Source organism: Pyxicephalus adspersus, chromosome 7, assembly GCF_032062135.1.
Source record: "Pyxicephalus adspersus chromosome 7, UCB_Pads_2.0, whole genome shotgun sequence".
NCBI classification, from domain to species: domain Eukaryota; kingdom Metazoa; phylum Chordata; class Amphibia; order Anura; family Pyxicephalidae; genus Pyxicephalus; species Pyxicephalus adspersus.
Genome location: NC_092864.1, coordinates 42,131,059 through 42,158,905, shown reverse-complemented (window position 1 = coordinate 42,158,905; position 27,847 = coordinate 42,131,059). Strand labels below are relative to the sequence as shown.

Below are 27,847 nucleotides of genomic sequence, written 5' to 3'. Positions count from 1 at the left end.
ATACTAACATTTTATGGACCATAAGAAGTGAATATATTAATATTAAACAGTATTTAAATAGCGCCAACATATTAGGCAGAGCTGTACAACAAATACGGGTTGCAAATGACAGATACAGACAGTGACACAAGAGGACGATAGGACTTTGCCCCGAAGAGCTTACATTCTAAGAGAATACTCCAAAAACTTTTGGTTTGAGTTCTTTTTCACAACCACATTTTCTTTTAGCTTTTTAAAATCATACATCAAAACATTGTAGAGCCGCATGAAAGGTTTAGTGTAGAATAACACTTTTTTTTGGTTAAATATTCAATAATATAGAGGTGTATATACTTAGCCAAGAAGTGGTACAACTGAAGAGGAAAATGAGCCAGGTCAACTTAAATCTGAAAAAAGGACAGTCCCGCTAAATCAGGGACAATTGGGAGGTATGAAATATTTCTTTGTGTTCAGAAACCTATAAGAGGACCTGTTATTCACTTTTAGAAACCAGTGGATGCATTTATACTAGCTGGTCACATGGTTATCTTGCTTAAATCTAGATCACTGCAGGTTAGATACAAAACAAGACCAAATACACTTCCATTACAAACAAACACAGCCACCGAATATGCTTTTTTGCTAATATTCAGTACAGTAGCAAGCTCATTTCGACAACATATACATTTCTTTTAATATAACCCCCCCGATGGCAAATTAAATGGAAGATTGGTGCAGGAAGATAAGAAAGTGTTTTTTTTTCTATAGCTGTCATGTGCATCATCCCTGCTGTACCTACCTTAAAATGGAAATATCCGGTTTTGGTTTACTTATTTTTTCATAATGAAGATTCTCATGACTAATCCAATACCAGCCTACTGATACTTTAAAGCTTACAATTATTGTTTGAACAATTTATTTTTAATAGTCTTTGTCATTTAATCTTTAGCCTGTTTTTTTATTTGCTGCAGCATTTGGCTACAGATTTTTTAGGTAGCTTAGTAGTTAGTATATCCTAAAAGGAATTTATTAGAACTACAAAAAAGTGGTGGGTGTATAATATAGTCTTGCACACTCTGCACACACAAGTCCCCGGTAGAAATGTCAGGAATTTGGCAAAGAAAAAGAAAACACATGCTCAATGGTATCATAACGCAAGATTCCTGTATTAAACAAAAGCAAAATTCAAGACACAGGAATGTGAAGGATTAGCAAACTGGTCTAAGATGCTTGACTTAAAAAAAATTAAATAACAAATTGTCTGCAAAGTATAACCTGCTAAACTGCTAGCAACTAAATATGTTAAAAGAATATTGTAGCTCTGTTCCCCATTCTGTGTCCCGTTTGCACATTGCAGATTAACAGGAGGAAGTTGGATTGGTGATCATTATTTTTTGTTTTGCATAGAGAAGGAAGAAGTTAGAACCTGTATCAGGTTTATATTACTCCATTTGTACTCACACGGGAGATACATGCATCTAAATCTGCTACTTGGGTCTCTTGACAGTGTTGTTTTTGGGGTGAGGGAGGTCATTGATCCAGCCTGCAGATGTGCCAGACCTAACTACTGGATAGGAAATAGGAAGTAACTAAGTCACAAGAGCAATGATCTGGACACCTGAAGAAGCACCTGACCAGAGGTAAGTAGAAGAAGAGAGAAGAATCGGGGTGTCACATGATCAGCTTTATTCCTCAAAGTTTATGCCAGTAAGTCCCTTAAGTTTCAGTATAGTATCTCAGCACCTCTTTGCCATGACACTCACTGGTGGGATGGTGGAGCTTCCATGTCCCCAGCCTATTTAGCTGGAGCACGGACAAGGTCTATGGCACCAACCTTTAGCTTTATAAGCATACACCACAAGGGCTGATGGACTTTGGGAGGTGATACCCAGGTTAAGGTTTTCCAAAAATTTGGGGATGGTGACTGCTGACAATAACAGGACTGGTGCATGGTACAGAATCATAAGGTGATCTGTGACACCCTTCTTCCCCCTCCCAGAACTCACCTGACATCCTGTAAGCCTTCTAATCTTAGTAAACACTAAGCAGGTGTCTGGAAATAAGGATGAGCAGTGTGCTCAGACCCAACTTGAGATACATTACTGGTTCTCTTGAATTCTAGAATAGTTTCACAATGTCCAAATCAACAGAAATATATAGGAACATGTTGTATAGTTAAAGAATACATTAATTGTTATGTTTATAAGATGACCACAGTTAAGATTGAATACAAATTCTACTGCCCACAAAAATACATAGTAATGTAGGTATGGGGGGTGAGGGAAATTGCACCATAAAATGCTGTAACTGGAATATTTCATATTGTTGCCACTTGCAGAGCTCTACTAGAGCTCCCAAAACACATGAAGTTTGGGTTTAGTGTTTCCAAGCATTTAAATCTTCAGCTGTTCAGTGGCTACTTTGTATCATGCAAGCATTGGTCCTGATTTATTAAAGCTCTCCAAGGCTGGAGAAGTTTTACTTTCACTAGTGCGCCTGGGTGATCCAGCAAACCTAAATGGATCTGGTCCAGGATTAAAAACATTTGATAACATGAGCAAATTACTTTTAAGAAATCCATTCCAGGTTTGCTGGATCACCCAGCTTCACTGATGAAATTGTATCCTCTCCAGTCCTCGAGAGCTTTAATAAATCAGGCGCATTGTCTCTGACACAGATGTTAGAGTACACATTGGTCAGCACAGTGGTGGGATGTTATTAATTTTAATAATATTGTTAATATACAGAATTTATATAGTGCCAACATATTACACAGCACTGTACATTAAATAGGGGTTGCAAATGACAGACAGATACAGACAGTGACACAGGAGAAGAGGACTCTGCTCGAAGAGCTTACAATCTGGGAGTATTTGACAAACCTGGAGTGAATTGAACCTGGGCAGATCTACCCATCACTACTGCCGAGGCACCACGCACTGCCTTGTGTGGATGTCGGTTTGCACCTTTTCCTCTTACCCAGAAGTTTGAGTTGTGTGGACGTGGCAAGTAATGTGGATGTGAATAAATACAAGTGCATTTAAACATTTCCAGTACAGTTACTGAAGTTTTAGGTACCGACAAATTAATAGGTTATTAATTAAAATGTTATGTCTAGCTATAGTAATTAGGGTTTTGTGATTTTAGTGGTTTGACCTGGTGGTTAAAGCTAAACTGTAGCCATTGTATTTTTTGCATGCACAGGAGAGTTAAAAGTTCATTTGTCAGGTTTATATTTTTGTCTGTGACCTAACTGGGGATATTTTCCTTCATTGCCTGTCTTTTTGACACCTGTACATGAAGTGTGGGGAGGGCTTGTCTCCGAAACAGGAGAGCACAGAGCAAAACAATGTTAACTTGTTCTTAAAGCTTAACTTCAGGGAAAACAACCTTAAATTTGCATGGTTAACTACTCCTATTGCTTAGGGAATGCCTTGCATCTGAATGCTTTCTCGTCTTCATGGGACCCATCCTCCAGAGCCTCTTTGGTAGCTTTGCTGCCTGGCTGGTTGCAGCTGTGGTGTCACCCCATACAATGGAGGTCCAACAGTCCTGTATTGTATGGGGGCTCACCCAAATTCCGAGTTGTTAATCAGTGGAAAAGAGTACCAGCTGCCATTGGAGCAAGGGATATGGGAAGTATATCATCTTATCTACAATATCACCAGGAGTTTAGCTTTAAATATGTATTAATAATGGTCCATTTTATATGGATTTTTATAGATCACACAGATTATATTCATTAAAGTTAAAAGGTAATAAGAGAAATGCAGAAGCTGCCATCACTGGCTCGTCGTTTAGGAAATAGTAATTGCCCAACAAAGATGCTTATTTTTGTGGCTTTCATGCTTCCTCTAGTCACTGACCGCCAATCCATAGGCAGCCAATAAAGTCAATGTGAAGCTCGAAAGCAATAGCTGCATTTTTTACTATATTGCATTCCAAGGATCAGCATCACAGCCAAGCAATTAGCAATATCAACAATTAAAGCTTCCGCATTTCACTCAGTGCAGGTTTTATCACTATTTTATATGAACAATTGATTCGTGTGAATTAGTTAAGCTGAAATCCTTTACATGGACACCTACAGCTCCTTGCGTTTTCGGCCAAGTCACTTACCTAGATTATTAAATAAGTGTTTGTTCGCGTATTATTTCCTGTGGAGTCTGCCACTCATTCCAGAGCCGTAGACATAAGCCGCCATAAATTCTAGAGCAAGTTACATTAATGCCTGTGAAGCATAATTGCAAAGTGCTTTTGTAAACGAGAGACGGTGTATAAATATTAAATATTATTACTATTAATAGTCGCAAGAACTGCAAAGTCAAAGCTAAATCACTGCACGCACTTTGGCTGTCATGCTGGGCCTGCGACAGGAGCTTTTGTTCAATTTCTATATAAGGAAGGAAAAATTTTTTTTTAATACCGATTTAGAATTTTGAAGGTTCTTGAGCCAATTATTTTTCTATCAGGGATTCTCAAAGCTGGCAGAATACAGAAAAATGCTGGTAATTCTTAGATATGGTATTTGAAACAGGAAACATTCTCTGTTGTGCTTTCCTAACTAGGACAATAGCTGCAAAGACATTTCACAATTTAACTGTAAAGCTAACATGCTGTTCTTTTTTTTTTTTTTTTTACGATTCATTTGGCATAGAGACACATCAAGCGTTTGCTGGGAAAGGGTGTGGATGAATTGTTGCAGCTTGTGTGAAGTATTAAACAAGTATTTGAAGCCGTATTTCTTTCAGTCTTCTAAGATGGGATGCAAAGGGGGCAAGCAGTAGGGGAAGGTTTGGGGATTATATAAATTTGAGACTCTTCTATGTGAAAGAACATACGTTTCCAAAATCACTGGCAATAAAAAACTAAGAGCAGCGATCCATCGCTAAGCAGACGGAACAAATGGCTCCCTGTGGTGTAAGCTACACAAATAGGATGTAGTCTAAATTAATCGCAGCCAGTTGGAGTATATGCATTGGAGTATGCGCCTAAAGGTTTCCATGTGATAAAATGTATTGATTTATATTTATTTATTGCTGATATATAATGCAATGCTTTACAAAATCCATTGCAATATCATTACTGTCCCTCATAGGGGCCCACAATCTAATGTCCCTACCATAGTCATATGTCATTAACAGAGTCCAAGGCCAGTTTTCAGGGAAGCTAGTAAACCTAACAACATGTTTTTGAAAGTTGGAGGAAACTGGAGTGCACAAAGGACACCCATGTAAACCCGCGGATAGGATACAAACTTCTTGCAGATAGCGTCCTGGCCAAGATTTGAACCTGTGACCAAATGTTGCAAATGAAAGAGTGCTAACCACTGAGCCAACCATGCTTCCTTTTTGTATTGTATCAATAGAGAAGCAGTGTTGTCACCCTAGCCTGGAACAATTTTAATAGGACGTATGTTAGGATTACAAAATTATACCTTCCAAAATTTAATTAAATTGAGGACTAAAAACAAAATAAAAATGATACATTTGGCAAAAAAGACTGTACACTTGAGTCTAATAAAAGGTTGTAACATTTTATGCTATGCTGTAATTAGCCTGTGTCATTCAGTCACCTGTTGTATGGTTTGTTCATGATAAATACAATGAGCTGGTGAGGAGACCCCCCATAATCACCGCCTTTAATTCTCTGCCAGAAATATAGAGCTACATGAAATAATAATTAATCAGAGGCATATAAAATGTTTCTAGGTGCTTAAAAAGTAAACAGGGCCATGTAGGTACCATGTATGGATAATATTGTATTATGATTTTCATTAGAAGTAATGAAAAATACCTAAATATTAGTTTATGAAAATAAAACTGATCAGTACTTCATGCTCATTCTTTCACCAAACATTTTTGTGCAATGCTTCATCTCTTGGCAAATGTTGTACTCTGTAATCTCACACTCCTGGTCAAAGTGTGTAGTAGGGGACTGTGTTTGGCTTAGAAAGGTAAAAGTCTTCATTTTTGGTGACCCATAATAAAGCCCATTCAAACAATAAGGGTATCAATAAGCACAGGTCAATGTCTATTGGGGTAATCAGGTACAGAAAATGAAATCTCCAGCTATACAGAAGGTAAAATGTGTCCCCTGAGTCAGTTTAAATGCCAAGTTCTCGTGTTCTGATTGAAGTATGCCTTTAAGTGCCAGTTGTAGTGTTTGTTGAGCAATCTCAACGGTTGAACTGAATGTTTCAGTTTTCAAACCATAAATGTAATTCAATATATTTTACCTTTAACAATTGGTATACAGAGAATAAAAATTAGGAAGTTCTAGTGCCTGTGAATCTCGTCCCTGGTGTTATAATAAAAGCAGTCACACAAACATACTGTGGCTAATTGTGCAACATATGTACAGTACGGCTGGGTGTTATGCAAATACATACCTAACCAACACACAGAATTGTCTTTAATGTTTTAGGAAGTTGAAAAATGCATACATGTTTTATTCTTAACTAGATCAGCACTGTAGGAATGCTGAGCATTGACTGATCTCTTTTCCTCCTTTGTCTTAGAGAGGGGGATAAAGCCCCAACCCGGTGACCAAGACTGATTTGAAGGGTGGTGTGGCCTGATCCATGTGCATATCACGAATGCTCATGTAGGATTATCACCATCAGGTAATTATTACTCAATATTTCTTTTTATAAACAATGAAAAAAGATTACATTTTGATGATCAGAAATGTGACTACAAGCTTCTCTCTGAGGAGGGGATCCATTGTGTTCTTTAAAAAATAAATGTTGCCAATATGTCTACATGTCTATATGCTACTGGAATCAAGTTGGGATGGTTAACACTTTACATATCTGGCTGATGTTTGATGGTTTACCACAGCACCTGCTAACTAAACCCGCTCACTTGTTAAATTTGTTTGTAACTATATTTACCATGCAAAGCCAGATTTACCAGATTTACAATTCCTGCCCGTGAGGCTAGTTGTGCCATTTCCCCTCCTACCATAGTTAAGCAGCCTGTCCTTTAGTATTCACGCTATAATAATTCATTCAATGGATCTGATTTAGTATAGCTAACAACTAGCAAATGACTTTTAAGAAATCCATTCCAGGTTTGCTGGATCACCCAGCTTTACTGATTAAAGCGTATCCTCTCCAGCCTTGGTGAGCTTTATTAAATGAGGCCCAATGTGATCAAACCAACCTAATGAATACAAATCACAATCCAATCACCTTTATTAGACCTGTTTGAAGAGAGAGCTCTTGGTCATTTAGAATCTTTAAAATCTTGATTGGCTATAATGGTCATTTGTGAATTTTTTCTGATCACTCTATCTGTAATTGTGTTGGAGAACTATTCATATTACACATTGATTAATTGATTTTTTTATATCAATTGTTGACATTTATCATTGATCAGTCAGATTTGAGTTGATTGTAAGTGCATATTGGTATCATGTGTGTTTCATTGTGGTCATTTTTCATTCAACAACATCAGATATCTACGCCACACAAGGCAACTCTGGGAATGTTGAGAACCAATGACTAGATGGATAGAAAAAACTGTCACCATACTCTGCTGGCAATTCAATTTTAGGTTTACAGACTTAAAGTGGTTGAACTATAGCACACAGAGGGGCAGCAAGGACCTTTGGAGTTGGTAGCAATTTAACACTTGATAAACTATAATATTTACTATGATAAACAGAAATGTGTCCTTAAATCATCATGATATATGGGTGGCTGTGTACCACCACCAACAGCCATGCCACCATAAATTGTGATTTATGTTATGCTATACATAGAACAGACCTTAAAGTAAAACAAAATCATTGTAGAATTCCCCAGTAATACCGACCCCTTTCTGAAGGTAGTTCCAATAGTTTTAGATCTGGGCTGTTCCACATTTTATCATGCTGAATCTACTCATAGTAGAGTGCCTTTGCCCTGGTATGCAATGCTTCCCAATATAGTCGGTTCTGCAGGGTCTTAGGCTCTGTGCCTCTCATAAAGCTTCCCTGCTTTTGTGGCTCCATAACAATGAACACGCTTAAGTAGGGGGGAGAAAAACAAATGCAAAAAATATAGAGAAGCAACAGTTAATGTTTCTTACACAGTGTGCAAGGGCAGAGTCCTTTCAATTATCAACATTGACTTTGGTGAATTTTTTCTTTAGCGCTATAAACGTAGACCAAACAAACACACTTCATAAATAGAAAATGTTTCTACACTTTGATGGTATTTATGATATTTGCAGAGGTATGTTATCTTCAGCTCCACAGTGGTTAATCTTGCAAACAAGTCATTGTGTTATGAAATCAGTTGGTTTTCTTGGCTTCCTGCAACTGTTGCATTTAAAGCCTGATTGTCTGTCCTTATATCAACTCTGCCCTTTTTTACCAGGGAATTTGTTTCATTTGTATCTTGTTCTGCTTATTATACGCAGTAACTCATTTCTCATTTAGGCCAAATCTGCAACTGTTTAAAGCAAATCTAAACCTAAAACAAGCAATATATTGTAGTTTACCAATATTCCAATGCAGGGGCTGCATGAATGTTCTTTTTTTTAGGATTTTCCCCATTTTTAACTTGCTAATCCTGCAAATAACATGCTTCCAGTCCCTAGGTGGCTACAATCACACACTCTATTATGTCTATTGGGCAAGCTATGGTTGACTTTTATTTAAATCTACAATCTGTAATTGAAGTAAGGAATGGTTTACTACAGCCTAGACCAGGGGTGTCAAACTCTGGTCCGCAACATCCTTTTTTTGGCCCCCAGAGGAATCCTAAATATAAATAGCAGCTGGCCTGCCATTGCATTGAAATTGCGCCACTAATACAATTCCCGGCATCACTGGCGTCTATAGACCAGCGGCCCCTCTGCATATGCCTGGCCCCACATTGGACTGTTTTATAGACGCAGGGAACTGTAGTAGCGGTGCTATTTCAGTAAAGAGGGAGTTCCAGCCACTCATAACATTAAGCCCCGCATTGGACTGTTTTCTTGACGCAGGGAATTGTAGTAGTGGTGCTATTTCAGTTTCAGGTTTGAACCACAACTTTGTCTAAGTTTTTATTTTGGCCCACTATGTATTTGAGTTTGAAACCCCTGACCTAGATAATGACTCTGTTCGTGGCTTTCAAGGATCAGAGTTGAGGACCTCTGATCCAGGTCCTTTTCTTTATATACAGCTCTGTACACATGAGTGTAAAAACAGTTCATATTAACGCTCAAGACTGGTTTCCCATGAAAATGTTTAAATCTTTATATATTACCAAACATGTTGAGAGCACCAGAAGCTTTAGAGATAAGACTTTTGGGAGAATGCACATTATGTGGAATGGATTATTGAACTCTCACCAGGCTCCAGTAACTGGTGGTCAGTAAGGAGCTTAGTCACCAAATCTATGGGAACAACTTCAGGCTTTAGCAAATTCATCCCCATCGTCATAACCTTTACTTAGCAGTGACACCAGGGAGAAGCGCCTTATGTTCAAAAAATGGGACAATACAGCCATCTTTTTAATTAGTCTTAATTATAACATCGCTGTAAGCAGAAGAAGGAATATGGAGGCTTTCTGTGCCCTCTAGCAATGAAGGGGATAAAGCAGATTAAATCCTCCAAATGCAAATTGTGTTTCTCCCCTTTTTTACTCATTGTTAGACATTATTGATGTATTGTGATGCTAAAAAGCAAAAACATTTTTTTTAGGTTTTTTTTGCATGGTTTTAGACAGTTGGTTTAAATGATATATCATTTAGAGATTGGATTATTATTATTACTATGTTTTAAACAATTTATTTGATTAATGGTAATTTTTTTTTTATCTTAAGTACCTAACATATTTGATCAAAGAAATATATGCAAGCACTATACATTGCTTTTAAAACAGACCTTGCACACCAAAATTTTCTCCTAGCTGTATAATCTACAATTACTATTCTTTAAAGCTCTAACATTGCCACATCCCAAAATGTAATGGTAAACCACCACGCCATACCAGTGCCATACTAGTTGGAGTTCTGGAATTGGTACTTTTTGGCACAGTAGTTTTGGGACTGAATATGGGCACAAAAAATTGGGCATATTGCACTCTAGTTAATTTAGGTTACTTTTGGTGATACATTTTGGGGATTTGGTAAGGTTAAGGATAAATTTAGACAAACCTTACTGGACAGCTGTCGATAGTCCGTACCTTTCCAGCAGGTCAGCTGCACTAACAGGTGTTATTGAAACATTTGGCAGTGAGCGGTACTGAACTGCTCACTTCCGCCCTCTGCCAAACTTATTTTTTATAGGGTAGCACAGGTTGGACGATACAGTATCTCAAACACCAGTGTGATTCACAAGCTTATAAAAGTAGTAACTGTGATACGATCCTACCTCCAATTTCAAATTATCCCATAGGTTATGTTGTTTAAGGAAAGGTAAATACTTCCAAAACTACAGTACCCTTAGAATGCATCAGATTCTAGAAGTATTACAAACCTGTGTCCTGTGCCACAAGCTGTTATTTCATCCTCCACCCAATGTCAATATGTAACCGAGTAGTAACATAGGGGTTAGCAGAGGGGAACCACAGTGCCCAGAAGGGGGTTTTCCAGCACTTTCAAGACTGTTGTAGTTCAACGAGTTTGATGACTGCATCCCTTTACATCATTACCTAGACATGGGCCACCAGTGAGCTGAAATGAATACCTCTTCTATTACAGGGGCTGCTATGGGGAATTTTGTGGAATTTTCCCTAATCTAAAAGATAGAATCAGATTATATGAAAAAAAAACTTAGATGCTTTCCTTATCAATTGGTAACAGCTCTAAATTAAAAAAATGACTGTGTGCCATATCTTACAATTACATTGTCTTGATGCATAAACACATTCTTAAAGCACAGAAAAAAAATTCTGCAGCATGTAGTATTGAAGCAATTTCATTTCTGCCACAATGGCAGATGTTTTTATGTCAGCAATTCAGAGAGCAATGCACTTTGAAACAATACCAAAGATTGACTCTAAGAAATGTGATCTATCCAAAGCACTATCTTTCCTGATGAAATCTTGTACCCCAGGCATTATTCTCTGTAGATTGAGAAAAGCTATGAAAACTGTATAAATAGTTTTCAAGGAATATGATTGTAATACATTGTACTTGACCACATTTTTGTTCACGATGTGCTGAACTGTTTTATAATACGTTTTGTTAAAACCCATCTAAATATTTTAAGATTGGTTCACCACATGTTTTATTTTAAAAGATTTTCTATAGTTATTTTCTTTCTGGAGTTTTAAAGTGGATCCATCATTAAAACGTAACCCAGATCAATAGAGTACATTGTAATGATACCAAAGCACCATAATAATTTGATCCTAAACCTTTGCTTATTGTCAACACTGATGTTGTTCCCTCTGTGGGTTCAGGTTTTGCTGTGAATGGCTATGATCATTGTTCAATCACTTCTGACAAATCAAGGCTCTTTTAATATCTAGCTTAAAGTCCTAGCCTATAATCCTATACCAGTTATGGTATGGGAACACTTACAAAATAGTCCCTTGTTGCAAAAACCCTTGCTGTTTATCTGCTTCCATGTGAGAAATAAAACACTTCCTGATGTCTCAAAGGTCCAACCTATTACATAACCAGTTTGGATCAATTCCTGTAAGCACCATCTCACTGCCATGTTCTTCACAACCCCAGGAGCATGATCCATACAAGCATCATATGTTGGATTACACTTAGACTGCAGGGCAAGCCAATGTAACAGAGAATGAGAATTCTAAGTACTTTGCAGGGAGAAGTATTCCTGCTGTGCATGTTATTCATAAGGATACATAACACACAAAATCTATGTTCCATACAATCAGCGAAGAGACAGATCTTCTTTAGGCAAGGTTATCATGACCCTGTTCTGTGGCTGTAAAGGACAAAATGACAGGTTCCCTTTAATGATTAAGCCTCATTAGGGGGTGAAATGCGTCATTATGATTCAGACATGTGGAGTGTTTATGTGCATGCCTGCTTATGAACAAGAAAGAGGCTTTGGAGACATATTCTTTGGAGTTTGTGTTTGCAAGATTGAACTGTTGCTCTGAAAATTGGATGTGCCAAAAATCTGCACTAATAACTCTGAATCCAAAAATCTACCAAAAAACAAATGGCCAGACATAGCTGGGTATATTAACATGGGGGCAGATAAAGAAAAGATCATCATCATAAACACAAACACTGCAGCAACCTTTAGAAACCCATTAGACTTTCTTTTTCTGATGTTTGTAAAAGGATATTGTATATGCTAGTATGGATTACTGCGGTTGCACTCTGCCTTACAGAATGATCCTAATGAAGAATACACATGTCTAATACAAGGACTAGCATTTATTGAATGATGAATGTATAGTATTTGAAGACTATATTTGTGGCACTTGGCACCGGCTGTTTATAATGGCGATGGGGAGCACAGTAGGCGATCGGTTTTGCTCTGACAAAAAGACTAGTGATAGAGAGACATTTGGTCTAATGTCTAATTACCATTCATCCTTACTAATTACTGCTGCAGGGATTATTTTGGTGGTGACCGTCTGTTCTGATTTGAGATTTGCCAGAGACAGGCAAAAATAAAAGCCCACTAAACCGAATGTCTAAAGGCAACTATGTCATTTATTTTGTTATTTCGTATTCTTATGTCAAAACTGCCAGAGATGTATTATAAATAAATGTGTTTGCTGTTTGTGCCGTGAATAGTGTTCGGATAAGAAGGCCATTGTATAATGTCATATGTTATATAGCTGGAGCGGGCAGTCACAAAGCCTGTCACCCCAGGATATGCTTACTAGACTGGAGTGTTAGGTGTCGGGGTCTGGTTGGCTTGTGTGTAGGGGTGGGGGGGATTCGTCCGACCCTTTAGACATAATTAATTTTTAACTACCATTGTCTGAATTTATTTTAAAGCTGAACTTAAGCAGAAAGTAAATATGGCCTGTGTACATCTAACCATTAGAAATGCATACCTAAATAGCTCTTTATTTCAGCTTCACTGCAGTGTGTGTAGTGTTTTGGGACTTCCAATCAGTGACAGATCAGAAAATTGATCAGATCATTTATTCAAGCGTAGCATAGGAAGCAGATCTGCCTATGTATACCAGCCCTGAACTGTACAAGATAGAGATAGAGAGATAGACAATAGACTGTGGTGGTGTACTATGACTGCCAACATGGAAGTCATTCATCCAATTGACACCCCATGATGTATGTAAAACATAAAATGAGTATCCACTCCGATATATCAATGTGATCACCGACTAAATAATAATATTTTTATCATTAACAGCTGTCATAAAACATGCATACCTAATAGCATCACACATTATTATAGCTTTTTCCTGACATATGGCTATGCTGCTAGGAAAAAAAGAAAGCACAGCTACAAGTTACAAAGCTGCCCTAGGCATATGAATATGCTTTAAGTCTAGTAACAATGACAAGGACTATAAACCAGTGAAAGACCAATTTATTCAATACAATGCTATTTCCTTTCACAATAAATTGTGATTAATGAGGACCCCAAAAAGAGCAGCAGCTGTTGCTTAGTGCTGTCGGCCACAGCAGCAACTGGCATATCCTGGAAATAAGTATTTTATTTTTTTGTAGACCCTAAATTAACCTGATTGTGTTGCTATATTTAGAATAATGTAGTAACATAATTTTTGTTGTAGTATTGTTATTGTGTATATATATATATATATATATATATATATATACTTATATTTAGAGAAAGCGAGAGAGAGGGAGAGATAGATATTTTTTTGCAATAAAGTATGTCTGTTACTGTATACTTAAAGTATGTCCAGAGTTACTCACCCAGTTTTACATATGCTATATTGAGCTCCTTTGATAGGTATAGGGGGGCTTATGGTTTTGCTTCAGCACATGGTAATGGTGAATGCTAACCGAATCAAATAGCATTTAGAAACTGTGTATCATTATTTTTTATTTAAAGTATGTTTTTATAATATTTTTATTGTATGATTCACAGTGCCTGATTTATTTAAAGGTCTCCAAGGCTGGAGAAGATACACTTTCATCAGTAAATCTGGATGATACAGAAAACTTGGAATGGATCTGGTCCAGGGTTTTAAATATTTGCTAACAAATAGCAAATGACATTAGGAAAACCATTCCAGGTTTTGCTGGATCACCCATGTTTACTGATAAAAGTGTATCCTTTTCAGCCTTGCAGAACTTTCAGAAAAAAAAGGTTCACTGTTTGGACTCACTGTTCCTCTGCATAAACATGATTGGAGACAGGTCAGTGGATCAAAAGGAGTGTCAAGAAGCCAATTTATTGGTTGAAACTCCCATTGATCCATTTCCTGAGGAAGCAGTAGATCTGCGAAACACGTTGGGGTCAATTATTACATTGACATCAGTGTTCTCCCCAGCCCCTTTTAGACGGGCGCACCACCTGGCACTTTTCAGTAATCACCCAGCTGTTTTTAGATGGTTACTGAAGAGTTAGGTCAAAATACGGGGCCTGCCACCCACCTAGAATTTCTTCCCACCCAGCTCAAAAAAATTTCTGGATTGAACACTGGACATAATACACATGTACAAGGATATTCTTGCTGTATATGGAATAGTGATTGGTTCAGAAATACGATACACCTTCTAGATGTTTGTTTTCTATGAAGGGTAATTTTATGTATTTTGATACTGAATAAAGTTAGTTATGTTTTTGGACTTTATGAATTACTTTTACTGATGTCTGAATTTACTGAATCCCTCTCTTTTTAGTCCCTTTAATAAGGGTACTTTTTGGTTTTGTGCTTCTTATTAGAAAGTGCCCAACAAAGGAATATCGTAGTCTACTCTGCTATTTCATGACCTGTGTCTTCTACAATTAGTCTGTTCCCATGCTGGCCTCCAACAGTTTCTTTGGTATTTACCAAATTCAGGAGTGACATATGCTTGTGTCTTCTATTGCAAAATGTGGTTCCATCTTCTGACCCCTATGTCAACTGCTGTGCCCTATAGTTATATAGGGGTCAGAAAGAAAAAGATGTGAAACACAGAAAATATATTGGATGGTGAAGAGAGATTGATAGAGGTTGCAGTTCTGGAATGGTGGGTATGTAAGAGACATAAGCTAATAGAAAGTTTAAAAAATCTTCTCTTGCAAAAAACCTTCTTGCTTTAACTAAACCACACAATCCTTTATAAGGAATATGTGAATCTTTGTGACATGTACATATTACATTTGATCTATTCTTATTTAATCATAGCATTCCTTTCAGGTCCTAAATAGCTAAAACTGTTGTGCTTAAGCAACAGATGGGCTCTAAGAGAACAAAGTAATGTCTCTGACTTAAAAATCAGCGTTGCCACACATCAGAAATGCAGGCACATAGAGGTCAGTTCTGCACTTACTCGAAAATGATGTCACGTTGCCCCATCCTGATAAGCTCCATCCACCTCTCTGTCAACTTCAGATTGCTGCATACAAATGACATTTTGTTTGGCCCAGAATGGTATATTTCTATTGACCTTGACAGCTGTGCACACTTGGACTTAATAATATTCATTTGAAATGTGAGTGGAACAAAGTTAAAGCTGGTGCGGAATAGCACTGGCAATGAATGACGTTACTGGCTTATTCTGTCTGAAATACTGAAAAGGTTTATTTTCTCTTGGAGATGAAGTGGTGATGGTGGGGATAGAGGTAATTTGCTATTCGCTAAAGGAAGTACTGTATACGGGATTACTTTTATTCTTTAATATTAGACTGCTGAGTAAACTGGCACATTTATCAATATGGTAAGAATATTCTTCTCAGGAACATCCCAATTATTATTCTCCACTGAGAGCGTCATTTCACCTAAAAGTGATATATCAGTTAAAAGCCTGGTAAATCTGTTGACCTCTTAGTTCAGTGGTTGCCAACCTTTCAGACATCACGGACCACTTAATCCTCGGACTCCGGACTGTGCATGCGCAGGGAGCGGTGTGTTATTTAAAGGAGAAAAAAATTCTCGTCATGATGCCAGAACCCGCCAACTTTCTAATCGCAGGTCTGAGCCTTAAATTGACTTCCTGGCACTTTTCCCTAACATCTTTAATTATTTTTATTATTCTTGTTCTTCTAGTTTGCTATGTGGATCTCTAACACGATCTTGATAATGTCATGAAATGTCAGGCACAGCTTGTAACTTTAGGGTACAAAATGACCATCATTGGTTCCTTAGCACCTGGTGTTTATAGACATAGTGACAAAAAATAGGTTAGATGTCTAGCCAGTATTCCACTAACTTGGCTCTACAGAAAGGATAGAAAGCAGAGCATGCAACAGGAAATAGCGTTGGTTTATCAGCGTGGAGGTATAACTCAATCAGTCTCCCGCCAACAGCAGGTGGTATATTGGCTTTGAGAACCCACAAAGAAGCACTGGAGCCCTAAACCTTCCCCCTTCTATCCAAAATGGAGTAATGGCTGGACATACATTCACAAATACATGTTTACTGAAAATACACTATAGTCACCATAAAAGATATAAAAAATGTACCAAACCTGCCCTAAATTGGCAAACAGAGCCCTCACCCAGAAGTACCCAACCAGAAATATTTAGCTCTAAATGATGTACTATGACTTTGAAAGTTCTCTTCATTTAAACATATTGTAAAGCCCATTGTCTAGCATATGTGTTAGCTGACACAACTAGCTGCCTAATTTAACTAAAAGTGTCAATTTTTTACTTCCCCTTTAATATTTTGCTAGATACCGAACACACTGGAGCTTCAGTAGACTTTCAGCCTGATTTATTAAAGCTTTCCAAGACAGAGGAGGATAGAGTATCATGGGAGAACGGGGTGATTCATCAAACCTTGTGTAGATCTGGTCCAAGATTGAAAACATTTGTTTACTAATAGCAAATGATTTTGAGAAATCCATTTCAGGTTTGGTGGATCACCCAGGTTCTCCCATGATAGACTATATTCTCCAGTCTTGGAGAGCGTTAATAAATCAGGGTCAAAGAGACAAGAAATCATTTGCAGGATTATTGAGTGAATGCATTAACTATAAGACTGCTACTATTTATTGGGCTCTATTTATAAAATTCCAGGTCCATGGGCTCCAATGGCAGTAAATGATTCCCACCAAAGAATATTTGAGAGGATGTCTGATTCCCTGTTTTTTTAAATAGAGCCCAACCTACTGCTATGCAAGTCTGTTTCAAGGATTCTACCATTTTTGCAGAGTTCCCTTTAAAATGGTAGTCCTGGAGGGTTTTGATAAAACAAGCCCTTTGTCTCAAAGGCCCTGATTTATGAGAGCTCTCCAAGGCTGGAGAGAATACATTTTCATCAGTGAAGCTGGGTGATCCAGCAAACCTGGAATGGATCTGGTCCAGGATTCAAAAAGTTTGCTAGCAAATAGCGAAGGATTTTAAAAAATCCATTCAATGTTTTCGGGATCACCCAGCTTCACCTCTGAAAGTGTATTCACTCCAGCCTTGGACCTCAACTTGTGTTCAGGTACAATGTATGACTCTATTGCATTGCACAGCATTGTCAGTATAAATAATTGGGGAGAGCATGGGGGTAACCTAATTAGTGTTTTACTCTTCCAGTAATGTTAGTCATAGGTTGGGGCGGATCTTTGACCAAGCTGTGTTGTTGTAACTGAATTACATATAAGTGAGCTCACAGAATTGCCTATGTTGCTTAGCAGGCTTGCCTTGATCACACGACTAGCAGAACAGAAATACAAAGCATTTTGCAGAGAATCTGTTTCAAAAAATGTGACTTTGTATTTTACATTTTTCCTGAGCTTAAACTTTAAGTTCCCCCGTGCTCACGAAGCAGCCACTTCTTCATCATCAAATTGGAACACTATCAATTGCAGTGACAATTCAGCTATAGTACTGTCTGTGGCCTAAAGTAAGAAAATACAGGGGGCCTTCCAGTTTGCTAAATTAGCGAGTAACCTGGTTATCACAATCTGTTCATGGTAACCTCGGATATTATGAAGCCCCACTGCACCGGTAATAAATCTCTTTTTAGGATCTGGATCAACAATGTCTTTAGGGTTTTTATCTGGGATATGTTGTCTTATGTCTTTTTTCAACCTGGTTTACTATATGTAACTATGATTTACACAATATATGTGAAGATGGCAATGTGCACAAAAGTGCATTAATATTACATGCCATCTTGTATCCTAGCTAATGCAAATATTCATTGCTTTGCTTACATAAACTGTCAGAGCTTCTATCTTAAATATAACTTAGCAACATTTCTTCTGGGGTTTTGGTTTATGAGGTGCGGTTTTGAGTTGCATTCTTAAACTTTAAGTGGAGACCCTTAAAATTAACCACACTTGCTGCTGGTAAACCACATTCACTGACTGTGTCTTATGGGCTCCTAGTTTCGAAGCTTTGACGTTCAGTAAAAGTGGTATGTCAACAATTTTGTCATCTGGGTTGGTTTGTGTAACTTCCCTGCTTTCTAAATGTACGCTGCTTTAAAAGTCACAAGGGAAGAAACACATACAAAGACAATTTGGTGCAGAGGTATAGTACAGTATTCAGTAAAATGTTGTTATACTGCAATTGGAAAAGTAGATGTTGACAATCATTTTTCATTGCTCTTTGTCCTATTAACTATGTCCAGTAATGTTTTTTCAGCATTTTGAATTCCCATTTGCTTTAAAAGAATCTTTTGCATAAATTGGTAAATTAATATTATTTTTTTAATTTGAATCCCTACTATCTCTACATACTTTGAGGAGAAACAATTGGTTCAAGAGCCCATCCTAGGCATACCCAACATTTAGATTTGGATTACTTCAAATAGAGGTTACATTATACCTGACTGTAGGTGCAAGCACCTTTTGGTGCCTTGCATTGAAACTGTCATTAATGTTGGCCTGAAATTCTGTATTTTTCGCAAGGAGTGTAAAGGCCATTTTAGACCCATGGTTTGCAAAAACATTCTGCTGCAGGCTCAAACTGCAGTCCAAACCACTTCCATGAAAATTAATGGGAGCATTTTGGAGCTATTTTGTGTAATACCTATCGTGTGATTTGCTCCTCCCAGGTTCACAGCAGCAGTTTACTGTGCACCCAGGAACAGGCAACTGTGTGGTTTTCCACCCTAGATCTAAAAAGGCCCTAAATATTTGACTTGGTATCAGCCATCTGTAGTCCCTATACAGTGTTCAGATTTTGGGTGCAGGAAGCACCATAAAGACCCATTTACTGGTGCTCTAGTGCAAGGAGCAAGCTTATATGAGAAGAGGGCTCTCACTGTCTCTCTGTCTCTCAAAGAAGTTGACATTCTGAGACCCCTAAACCTGTTCCAATCAAATCAAAGTTAGAAAACATACAATTTCCATACAGTAATGATCTGGCCCACTACTACTGCAAGGCATGAGTGCTTACCTCTGAGCCACTTTGCTACCCCTTTATATGTATTTAATGTATTTAATCTTTATGTTTAGCCGTTTCCCTGGAGTTCAGGTTGAACTTGTTTTTTAATACCATGTTCAGTTTTGATATTTATGACATTACAGCTTAAACTGGTACACCTCTAAAAGGCGGAGATGACTTCAGATCATTATTCATAAAAGACAGACTCATTCCTTCATTAGGAACCTATGACACTTGTTATCACAAGTTGACTATTGTTGCAGAGAAATGTGCCATGCTTTTCAGGCACATGCAAAAAGAATATACAAAGACCTTTGCTGACTCATAATCAATCATATTTGAGCACCTGTAGGGGAATAACATGGGCACACATAGAGGAAGGTTCAGACCCAGTCCATATGTAGCCGCCACTGAACCGTGTTACCTACAAGAAAGCTGCCCTTAAAGCTGGTTAAGTTTTACTGTTGTATATAAAAGACTACAAGATCTATTGCATCCTTCTTCCAAGCTATATACTTGATTGTATTAAAAGCTAGAAAAATGATGTTTTTGGGAAATGGGATGGACAATTCATAGACTGCAATTCTTGCAATTCTGGAGACCTCTTGATCAGCTTAATATAACACAGGCAAGGTAACCTCAGGCCAGCCATCTGTAGGTGAAAGAGGCTCAGCCAAGGCACAGTACCACCGGGAGGTCAGCTCTGCTGTTTGTGTTTAGTTGGTCATTACCTCAATCAAACTGACCATAGCGTCAATGTCCTTTTTAAATAGCAAGCCCAGTGAAAAGTAATTACTAGAGGATGGTAGAAGGGAGACTAGATATTATAGTAATGTCACCCTGGCTTTACTTATTTCTCCATATGTTACTGTAGAGAACTCAGCATGGTAATGCATCACAGATATAAAGCCAGGATTTTGGGGGGAAGCTTTGCCTTGTAAAACTGTAGGTAGGATTGGCAACCCTAATAGTATAATTTCCATGTATATGGGAGCTTGAAATACCCCTCTTAGTGTAAAAACTGAATCACATTACCTTTTCACAACATTTTTGGTAGACACAAGCTTTAAATTTACCATAATGCACATTTTAGCACAGTGTCATTGGTGGTTTGTGTGTCCTCTGGTCCTTGCAAGCGTATATTTCAAGCCTTTTACCAACCTAAATGATTTGAAATTATGTGGTGTTATTTTATATAACTCAGATTCCTGTGAAAAGATAATCGAAAAAACACTACAAAGGCATTTTTTTTTTTCACTTGAACATACTAGAATCCTCTCTGACTGTGCCCGGACCCCTGAGCAGTGGAATAGAGCACAGGTAACCACAGGTTACCCAAATTGCTTGTGCATGCAAGGTTTTACAAAACAATGGATACTACACAAACCACTTGGACTTAACTTTAATAGTTGTGCTGCTCACAGCAACAAAACTCTTTTGTACTTGTAATAAATGAATATATCTGACTGGTAAATGTGGGAAGCATCATTTTTTTCTCTTAAATTATTTTAAAGGGTAATTTTATCCATCCACAACTGACTTGTTTTTGGTAGAGGCTAAAGAAGAAAAAGCACTGTTTTTATATTTCTATTAATGATATTGCCAAGCACCTTGCTCTGAACCCCTGTTGTGGCCAATTTGGTCTGTTTGGTTTGGTAAATTATAGGTAAGGCAACAGTATTATCTGGAACATACAAAGGCAGGTTTAAGTACCTAAAACTTCCAGATGGACAGAAACCCAAGTCTGGAACTGTGGAGTAGATATTGCGTGTGGCTTATTTCACACAGATAATTGTGAAGTGGAGCAGTAAACTAGCTTAAAAGTAGGCAAGATCCAACAAAATACCACTTTTTTGGATTGGCTGGTCCTTTAAATATAAAGGTATTAGTAATATAAATATCTGCTGATACATATCTATGTACTGTACCAACCCTATAAGAGCAGCAGAAAGAAAAAGAACAGTGATGAGTAGGGCAAAAAAGAGACACTGTACCTCCACGGAGACATGTGTGATGGATGCCAGAAAACTGGGTTTGACTGAAAATATACGTGTGCCTATGGGATCTCTCATTGCTTCTTAGATTTATTCTGCCTTGTCAGACTAAAAGAACAATCCTATAAATAGGGTTCAGTGTGCCACCAATATACTACTGAGTCAGATATGACCCCAGTTCATAAATATTATTATGTAATTGGGCTATTACAAGCTTTATATCAAGGCTTTTCATGTCCAGTCTGACATTGGCAAGATCAACAAAATACCTACAAACTTATACTGAGTAAGAGCTCATTTACACAACAATGTACTTTGTATTTAGCACTTTATTAATTTGGGCAATCTGCCAATAGACCTTAACATGCAAAATAATAGGTCCTGATGATTTGTCATAATGCAGAGCACTTTAATAAATAGATAGAGTGCATCTGGGCATTATGGTTTACTATAGTGTATTTGCATAGGTGTAACATGTATATTGGAGTGTAGTTGACAATGAAGGTAGTATGTTACAATGCTTTTTCCATGTGTTTTGATGCACCCATGAACATGTGTTGTGTGTGTGTTTTTTTTTTGTTGCAATGGGTGATTATTTAAGCAGTGTTATACTGTGCAATATATATATGTTTTAAAAACTGGTTCTATTCCTGGAAAATACTGTTCTTTTTTTCATTTGTCACTTCTAAGTATTCCTCCTCCACATTCTTCTTGCTGTCTAAATCCTACTCATACCCTGAACATTATGGAGAAAGCAGCCTTCACAGAGCTATGCATCTGAAATGGTTTACGTTACCCCTGATCCACAGAAAGTAGCCCTCCATCAAAAAAAAAAAAAAAAAAAAAAAAAAAAAAGAAAGCTTCAGCAATAAGTGAAAACAAGGCAAATTCTCCATTGCTGTTCTCAATTAGGTCTCCTTTTGTCTGGGAGGCAGGTTCATTCCTGTGATTTATCGTCTCTGAATGCTTTCTCAGATGGATGAGCCGAAGACTGAACTGCTGTGTATGGCACAACTGTAAATAAAGGGAGGTTGTAGATAAAAGTCATTGTTGCATTTTTGTTTAAGTATGAAGACTGAAACTGTAATCCTGTTTAAAAGTGTACAATAAATTGTAGACGTGTTGACTTTTTCAGATGCTGTTTTGGTGAATTACAATTACATATTTGTATTTACATTGACAAAGTGCTCATTTTACTTTAAAAAACAAAGTTGATGTTATGAAAAAGGTTTTGGACAAATCAGAAATCAGATAACAATTTTCTGGCACAGATTGGAAAATAGAACATAGGTCAGATTGGTTGCCGCAGACATCATTACTGCTCTCTCATTACTGCTCTTTGCATTTGCTTATTAGGGTTCCTTATACAAGCATGTTTAATGGAGGATAAACAGTGATCATCTTTCGATTATGTATAGTTTACTGAATGCTTGCAAAATGTACATGTACAAATACATGTTCATTCAAGGGTACAGCACTATGATTGTATGTCATGTCATGTAAACCTGGTATGTCTAGCCATATGCACAGAGAGGTTAGTGTATCATTCAATTTGATAGATGATTCTGCTGATGTTACAGCTGATACATGTATGTTGAATTTAATTGCCCCGCTTACTGCTGCAACTGCCTGAATAATTAACAGGACCCCAAATTTACAGTTTAGGTGCACTTCAAGAGCCTGTAGAGGTGTTGGAACTGGAAGTCTTAAAGGAGTTTTTGATATTGGATGAGCAGAAAACCCTTTTTATACATTGCTGCTTGATTTTACAACTATCGCCTGAAAAGTAGATTCTGGATTTAAAGTGCAGTTTTGTGTTACCAGAAGAGTTTTATGTGAAATACCAGGTCAGTCAAGAAAAAAAAACACAAAAATCATCTGAATTTGAACCTGTGATAAGGACAATTTTAACATACTAATATCTCCCCTACTACGCTACTCCATAACTTTGTTAGTTTGAACAAAGAATGCCCTAGCTTTTTTTATTGTGCTTGTGCTTTACATGCATTGTATTTTTTATTTACTATATTATTCATTACAGCAGAGGTAGGAAAGTGGAGCAAGGTTGTAAATAGTTACCTACCCATTGATCAGGGGTTTGCATAATAGAACAGCATTAGGGTGTGTGTATTTAGGCTGTAAAAATACCTTGGTGAGGTTGAGCAACCTAGTATGGATACCAGACCATAATGTGGTCTTCCAAGACACATCAGTCACCAGTAACAAAAGGATTTTATGCTGCTGAGTGACCTGTTACACAGGCATTGCTAGAATAAAAAATATATGGACTCTTAGGGTAACCTATATCCCACACATTCTTGATTAAAGTGTTCCTTTAACAAGTACTCATAAAAGCCTACTCAATATAGGACAACTATATGTGTATAGGGCTTTGAATATATTTTAATGATTATGAGAAAATAATACATTTTTTTTTACAGTACCCCATGGTTTCTTTTCCACTTACCTAAATATTAAGTATAGCATATGAATATGTTTATTTATCATTTGTGACCAACAAGAGATAAGCATTTGGCAACAGAAAAGCCTAATTATCTATGTCACTTAGTACCATGTTGTTCATAGCCTAAATTGTAATTGGACTTAAATATATGGGTTATAAGATTACACAAATAGCTGAATAAGTCATGGTTAAGGACACAGACTCCCTACATCAGAGACAGATGCCGTTGGGATTTTCTATCAGCAGGAGGAGGCGGCAAGTTCATATTGGCCTATTTTGTTAGAAAGTCCAAGTTAAATATAAAGTGCCCCATAATAAACACCCTATAATAAATATATTTAAAAAATATTGTCAGTGTTTCAAATATAATTGACTGTTTAAAAACCTACAAAATTACTGCTTGGCATGAGACTCTTAAGTTGTTGGGCTAGCCAGCCAAATGGTGGTCTGATGGCTACACATCTAAAAATGACTTAATGCAGAGTCTCTTTAACTTTGATTAAATCTAAGGATATGTGTGCTTGTCTGTATACATTACTCACGCTTCGGACTTTAGAAGGTGAAAGTAGTTTTATTGTTGGTAATAATGGCTCCTATTTCACCTTCCAAAGTCCTGTTTCCGAATTCTCCACACTGCTGCCATATGTTCAGCTTAGCTTTGGCAGCATGATTGAATTTAAGCGCTCTCTATAGCATAAATAAATCTTTTAGTGCTTGCACATATTCATGTTTTTACTTCATATCTTAAACATACAAGCACTTGTTCTGTATTATTTCCATATTTTGTTTCTAGAATCCCCTGTGGACAGGTCATCTCTTTGAGAAGCTAATTGGGTGTTTTTTAACGTTAAGATGAAGCATTAGGTAGGGATTTGTACATTTTACTGTTTATTATTATTAATAATAATAATAATAATAATAATAATAATAATAAATAGGGTTTATGCATTTGGAGGTATATATTGTAAATTTCTCTGTAAGGGTTCTGTCTCACCTTTGGCGTGAATCTGCACAGTTGGCTGCTCCTGGGTGCAGAGCAAACCTCACTGCAGGTAAATAGATTTGCAAGGGGCTGTAGCCTCCGCACAGATTTTCAAACAACGTCTTGACGCTTTTGGGAACCACAGCACCATCTGCTGCAGTCATGTGCAGAAATATGCCAAATATTGTTCCCAGCCTCTCTCGTTCAATTGAATAGGAGAGATTGGGACTGTGGTTAACCCACAGTTAGTATAGTAGCTCATTACTATTCCAGTTTAGACAAATGAGATACAATAGCTTCTTTGTTCCTATTGCAATCTTTATCAACATCAATCAAAGTTATGGGGAAAAGGCAAAGTTTGGGCCTTGCCTTGAGACCCTTTTTCTGCCTTAATCCATCTATGAGTCTACTTATGTTTATGTGACCAAGTTAAGTTGGATAAGTAATAATTGATATCTATTGACACTACCACTAAGCATATAGACACGGTAAACATAACTCCAGGGTAGACAAGAAGAGAGTTAAGAGTTGGCACTAAATTTTGAAGTACCGGTAACCAAAATATCTAAAAAGCCAGGTAGCAGAAAAACAAAAAAAAGACTGTCTCTTGAACTTTCAGACTTTTTTTTAACTTCAGTAGGACCCTAGTAAATAAAACTGAAGCCACCATCACCAGATACCATTGACCGATCAGACAGAAACGACTGCCAAAAAACTGCAGTAGCATCACCTAATGATATGTAAAATACAGAGCTATTTTAGGTTGTCAGATCTGCCCTCATAGGCAAAGGTAATAGGGGAAAGGAAGTAGCTAGTTTTAAATTATTTAGTAGTTTAGTAGTAGTTATGAATATTATTGGCAGTGGTATTTTAAACACTAATATTCCCTGTAGTTATGAGGTCCATTGTAATTACACCCATGGTACTATAAAAAATGTAAAAAGTGGAGCTGTTAAATGTGTGATCTCTTTATGAGTTAATTGGCCCTTAAAAGGTACATGCTGAGTTTTCTTGCACTCCCTGATTAATTATTCTCATCTTGGGTTTATATATTTGCTGCTAGTGAATCATGTTAATTTGTCATTAACAGTCATTGTGACCTTGGCTTGTGTTAATGTTCTTATTGATGAATCATACCTGGAAATATTACCTAATACAATACATTTCATTTTCAAGCATATGAAAACTGTGACGATTAACTTCTTTTATTTGCTCCCTTTGATCTGTATACTAAACTATAGAAGACATATTGGTGAATCTGCTTGATAAATGCAAAACAAAAAAATACCTGTTGATCGTGTCAAAAAATAAGAGCTGTCCTGTGTCCTCTGCACACTTCATGTGTTTTTGAAAGTATTTTAAATCTTCCTACCTGTTATCTTGGAGTGCAGAATGACTAGCCATTATGTTGTAGGAGGCCGAGAACAGGAATGGCTAAACAGTTTAATGAAATACAACTGACAACACTCAAAAAAGTTTGTGTTTCCAGCCCACAAAGTAAAGATTAAAGAATAGCTGCACCTATAAAGAAAAGTACAGAATCTAAACCCCCTGCCCACCTATAGTTATGAAATGTACATGGTGTTCCCTTTTAGAAATGTGCTATTGGGTATATATACTGTATCTCCAGCCTTGGTCCGCCTATATAAACAATGTGCTTGGTCTACTTTTGGACTATCATTTTAAGGGGAATTGTGCAACAGTGGTAGAATCTTTGAAACAGCCTTGCATAGCAGTAGGTTGGGCTCTATTTAAAAAACAGGGAATCTGACATTCCCTCAAATATTACCTGGTGGGAATCAGTTACTGCCATTGGATCCCATGAATCTGTAAGATTTTTTAAATAGAGCCCAATAAATAGTAATAATCTTATAGTTAATGCATTCACCCGATAATCCTGTAAATTACTTCTTGTCTCTTTGACCCTGATTTATTAAAGCTCTCCAAGATTGGAGAATATAGACTATCATGGGAGAACCTTGGTTACCCAGTAAATCTGCAATGGACCCGGTCCAGGATTAAAATCATGTTTTCTAGAAAATCCATGTTCTCCTGTGTTAGTCTATCTACAGTTTTGGAGAGCATTAATTAATCAGGCCCTTTGTCTCTACACTTACTTCTCCATAGACTCCATGGATTCTCCATGCAGTCTCCTTTGTGAAAAAAACAATATGTTTCGGAGGTTAAATGGATCAGGGATGATCGCCCCAGGTGCTGGTTAGGTTATAGTTTAGAATAGTTTAGGGTTAGGAAGATTTAAGAACCCCCATACACTGTAATTGTATTTAACAGAGGAAGCTCTTCCTCGAAAACTACCATCTGATTTGGGTCTATGGGGCCTTTCCTTATATAAGCCGAGGTCTGCCTATATATATAAATGTATTTCTATTTCTTTTTTTCAGATATGGAGTCTGCTGAGAGGATAACAACATCAAACTCATCTTCGGTGGCTTCTTCCTCACCGTCCACCCCATCGGCAGCTACAGTGGTTTCTAAAGGGGGCATCTCCACGGGCGTCACCCCTCTGAGCTCCTCCATCACTGCTTGTGGTAGGTTGAATTATGTTTATAGTCCATCTCTTAATAATCTCTGCAGAAACCCAGATACATACTGTTATCATTATTTTATGCCTACTTATTATAAGCTCCATGTGAAGGTAATTAGTCACCTTCGTGGAACAAAATAAGCAAAAGGAGGTTACTATTATATTCAGTAATATTCCTAAGACAGTTGTATAAGGCATTCAATGCATGGCTGGTTTTTATTAGTTATGTAGACATGTTTCATTTTCTTTCTATTTGTTCTATAAGTGTGGCTGATGTTATGCAAAGTCCCATTACGGGGCTGTTGTATAAGTGACCTGAGTTGGAATAGTTATGAAATATGTTATAGTTACAGTGTAATTGAAGTTGAGCACTTGCAAAGTGAATTTAACATTGCAAGATCATTTTCACTTACCTCTAAATGTGGTGAAAGTTCACTTTAATACCCAATAATTTGTCATTTATGATTGCATATGATTGGATGATGGACAGTAGGACAGCT

General features: G+C 37.3%; 1 protein-coding gene across 20 annotated transcripts in view; it reads left to right on the top strand.

Moving 5' to 3' along the window:
- BAZ2B (bromodomain adjacent to zinc finger domain 2B) overlaps positions 1-27,847 on the top strand; it is a 185,077-nt gene that overhangs the window by 86,547 nt on the left and 70,683 nt on the right. For all 20 annotated transcript variants that reach the window (XM_072418200.1, XM_072418211.1, XM_072418199.1 and 17 more), the window contains 2 exons: positions 6,500-6,604; positions 27,205-27,351. In XM_072418200.1, coding sequence (XP_072274301.1) covers positions 27,207-27,351 — 145 coding nt within the window. In that variant the 5' untranslated portion in view covers positions 6,500-6,604; positions 27,205-27,206. The remainder of the gene's footprint in view (positions 1-6,499; positions 6,605-27,204; positions 27,352-27,847) is intronic.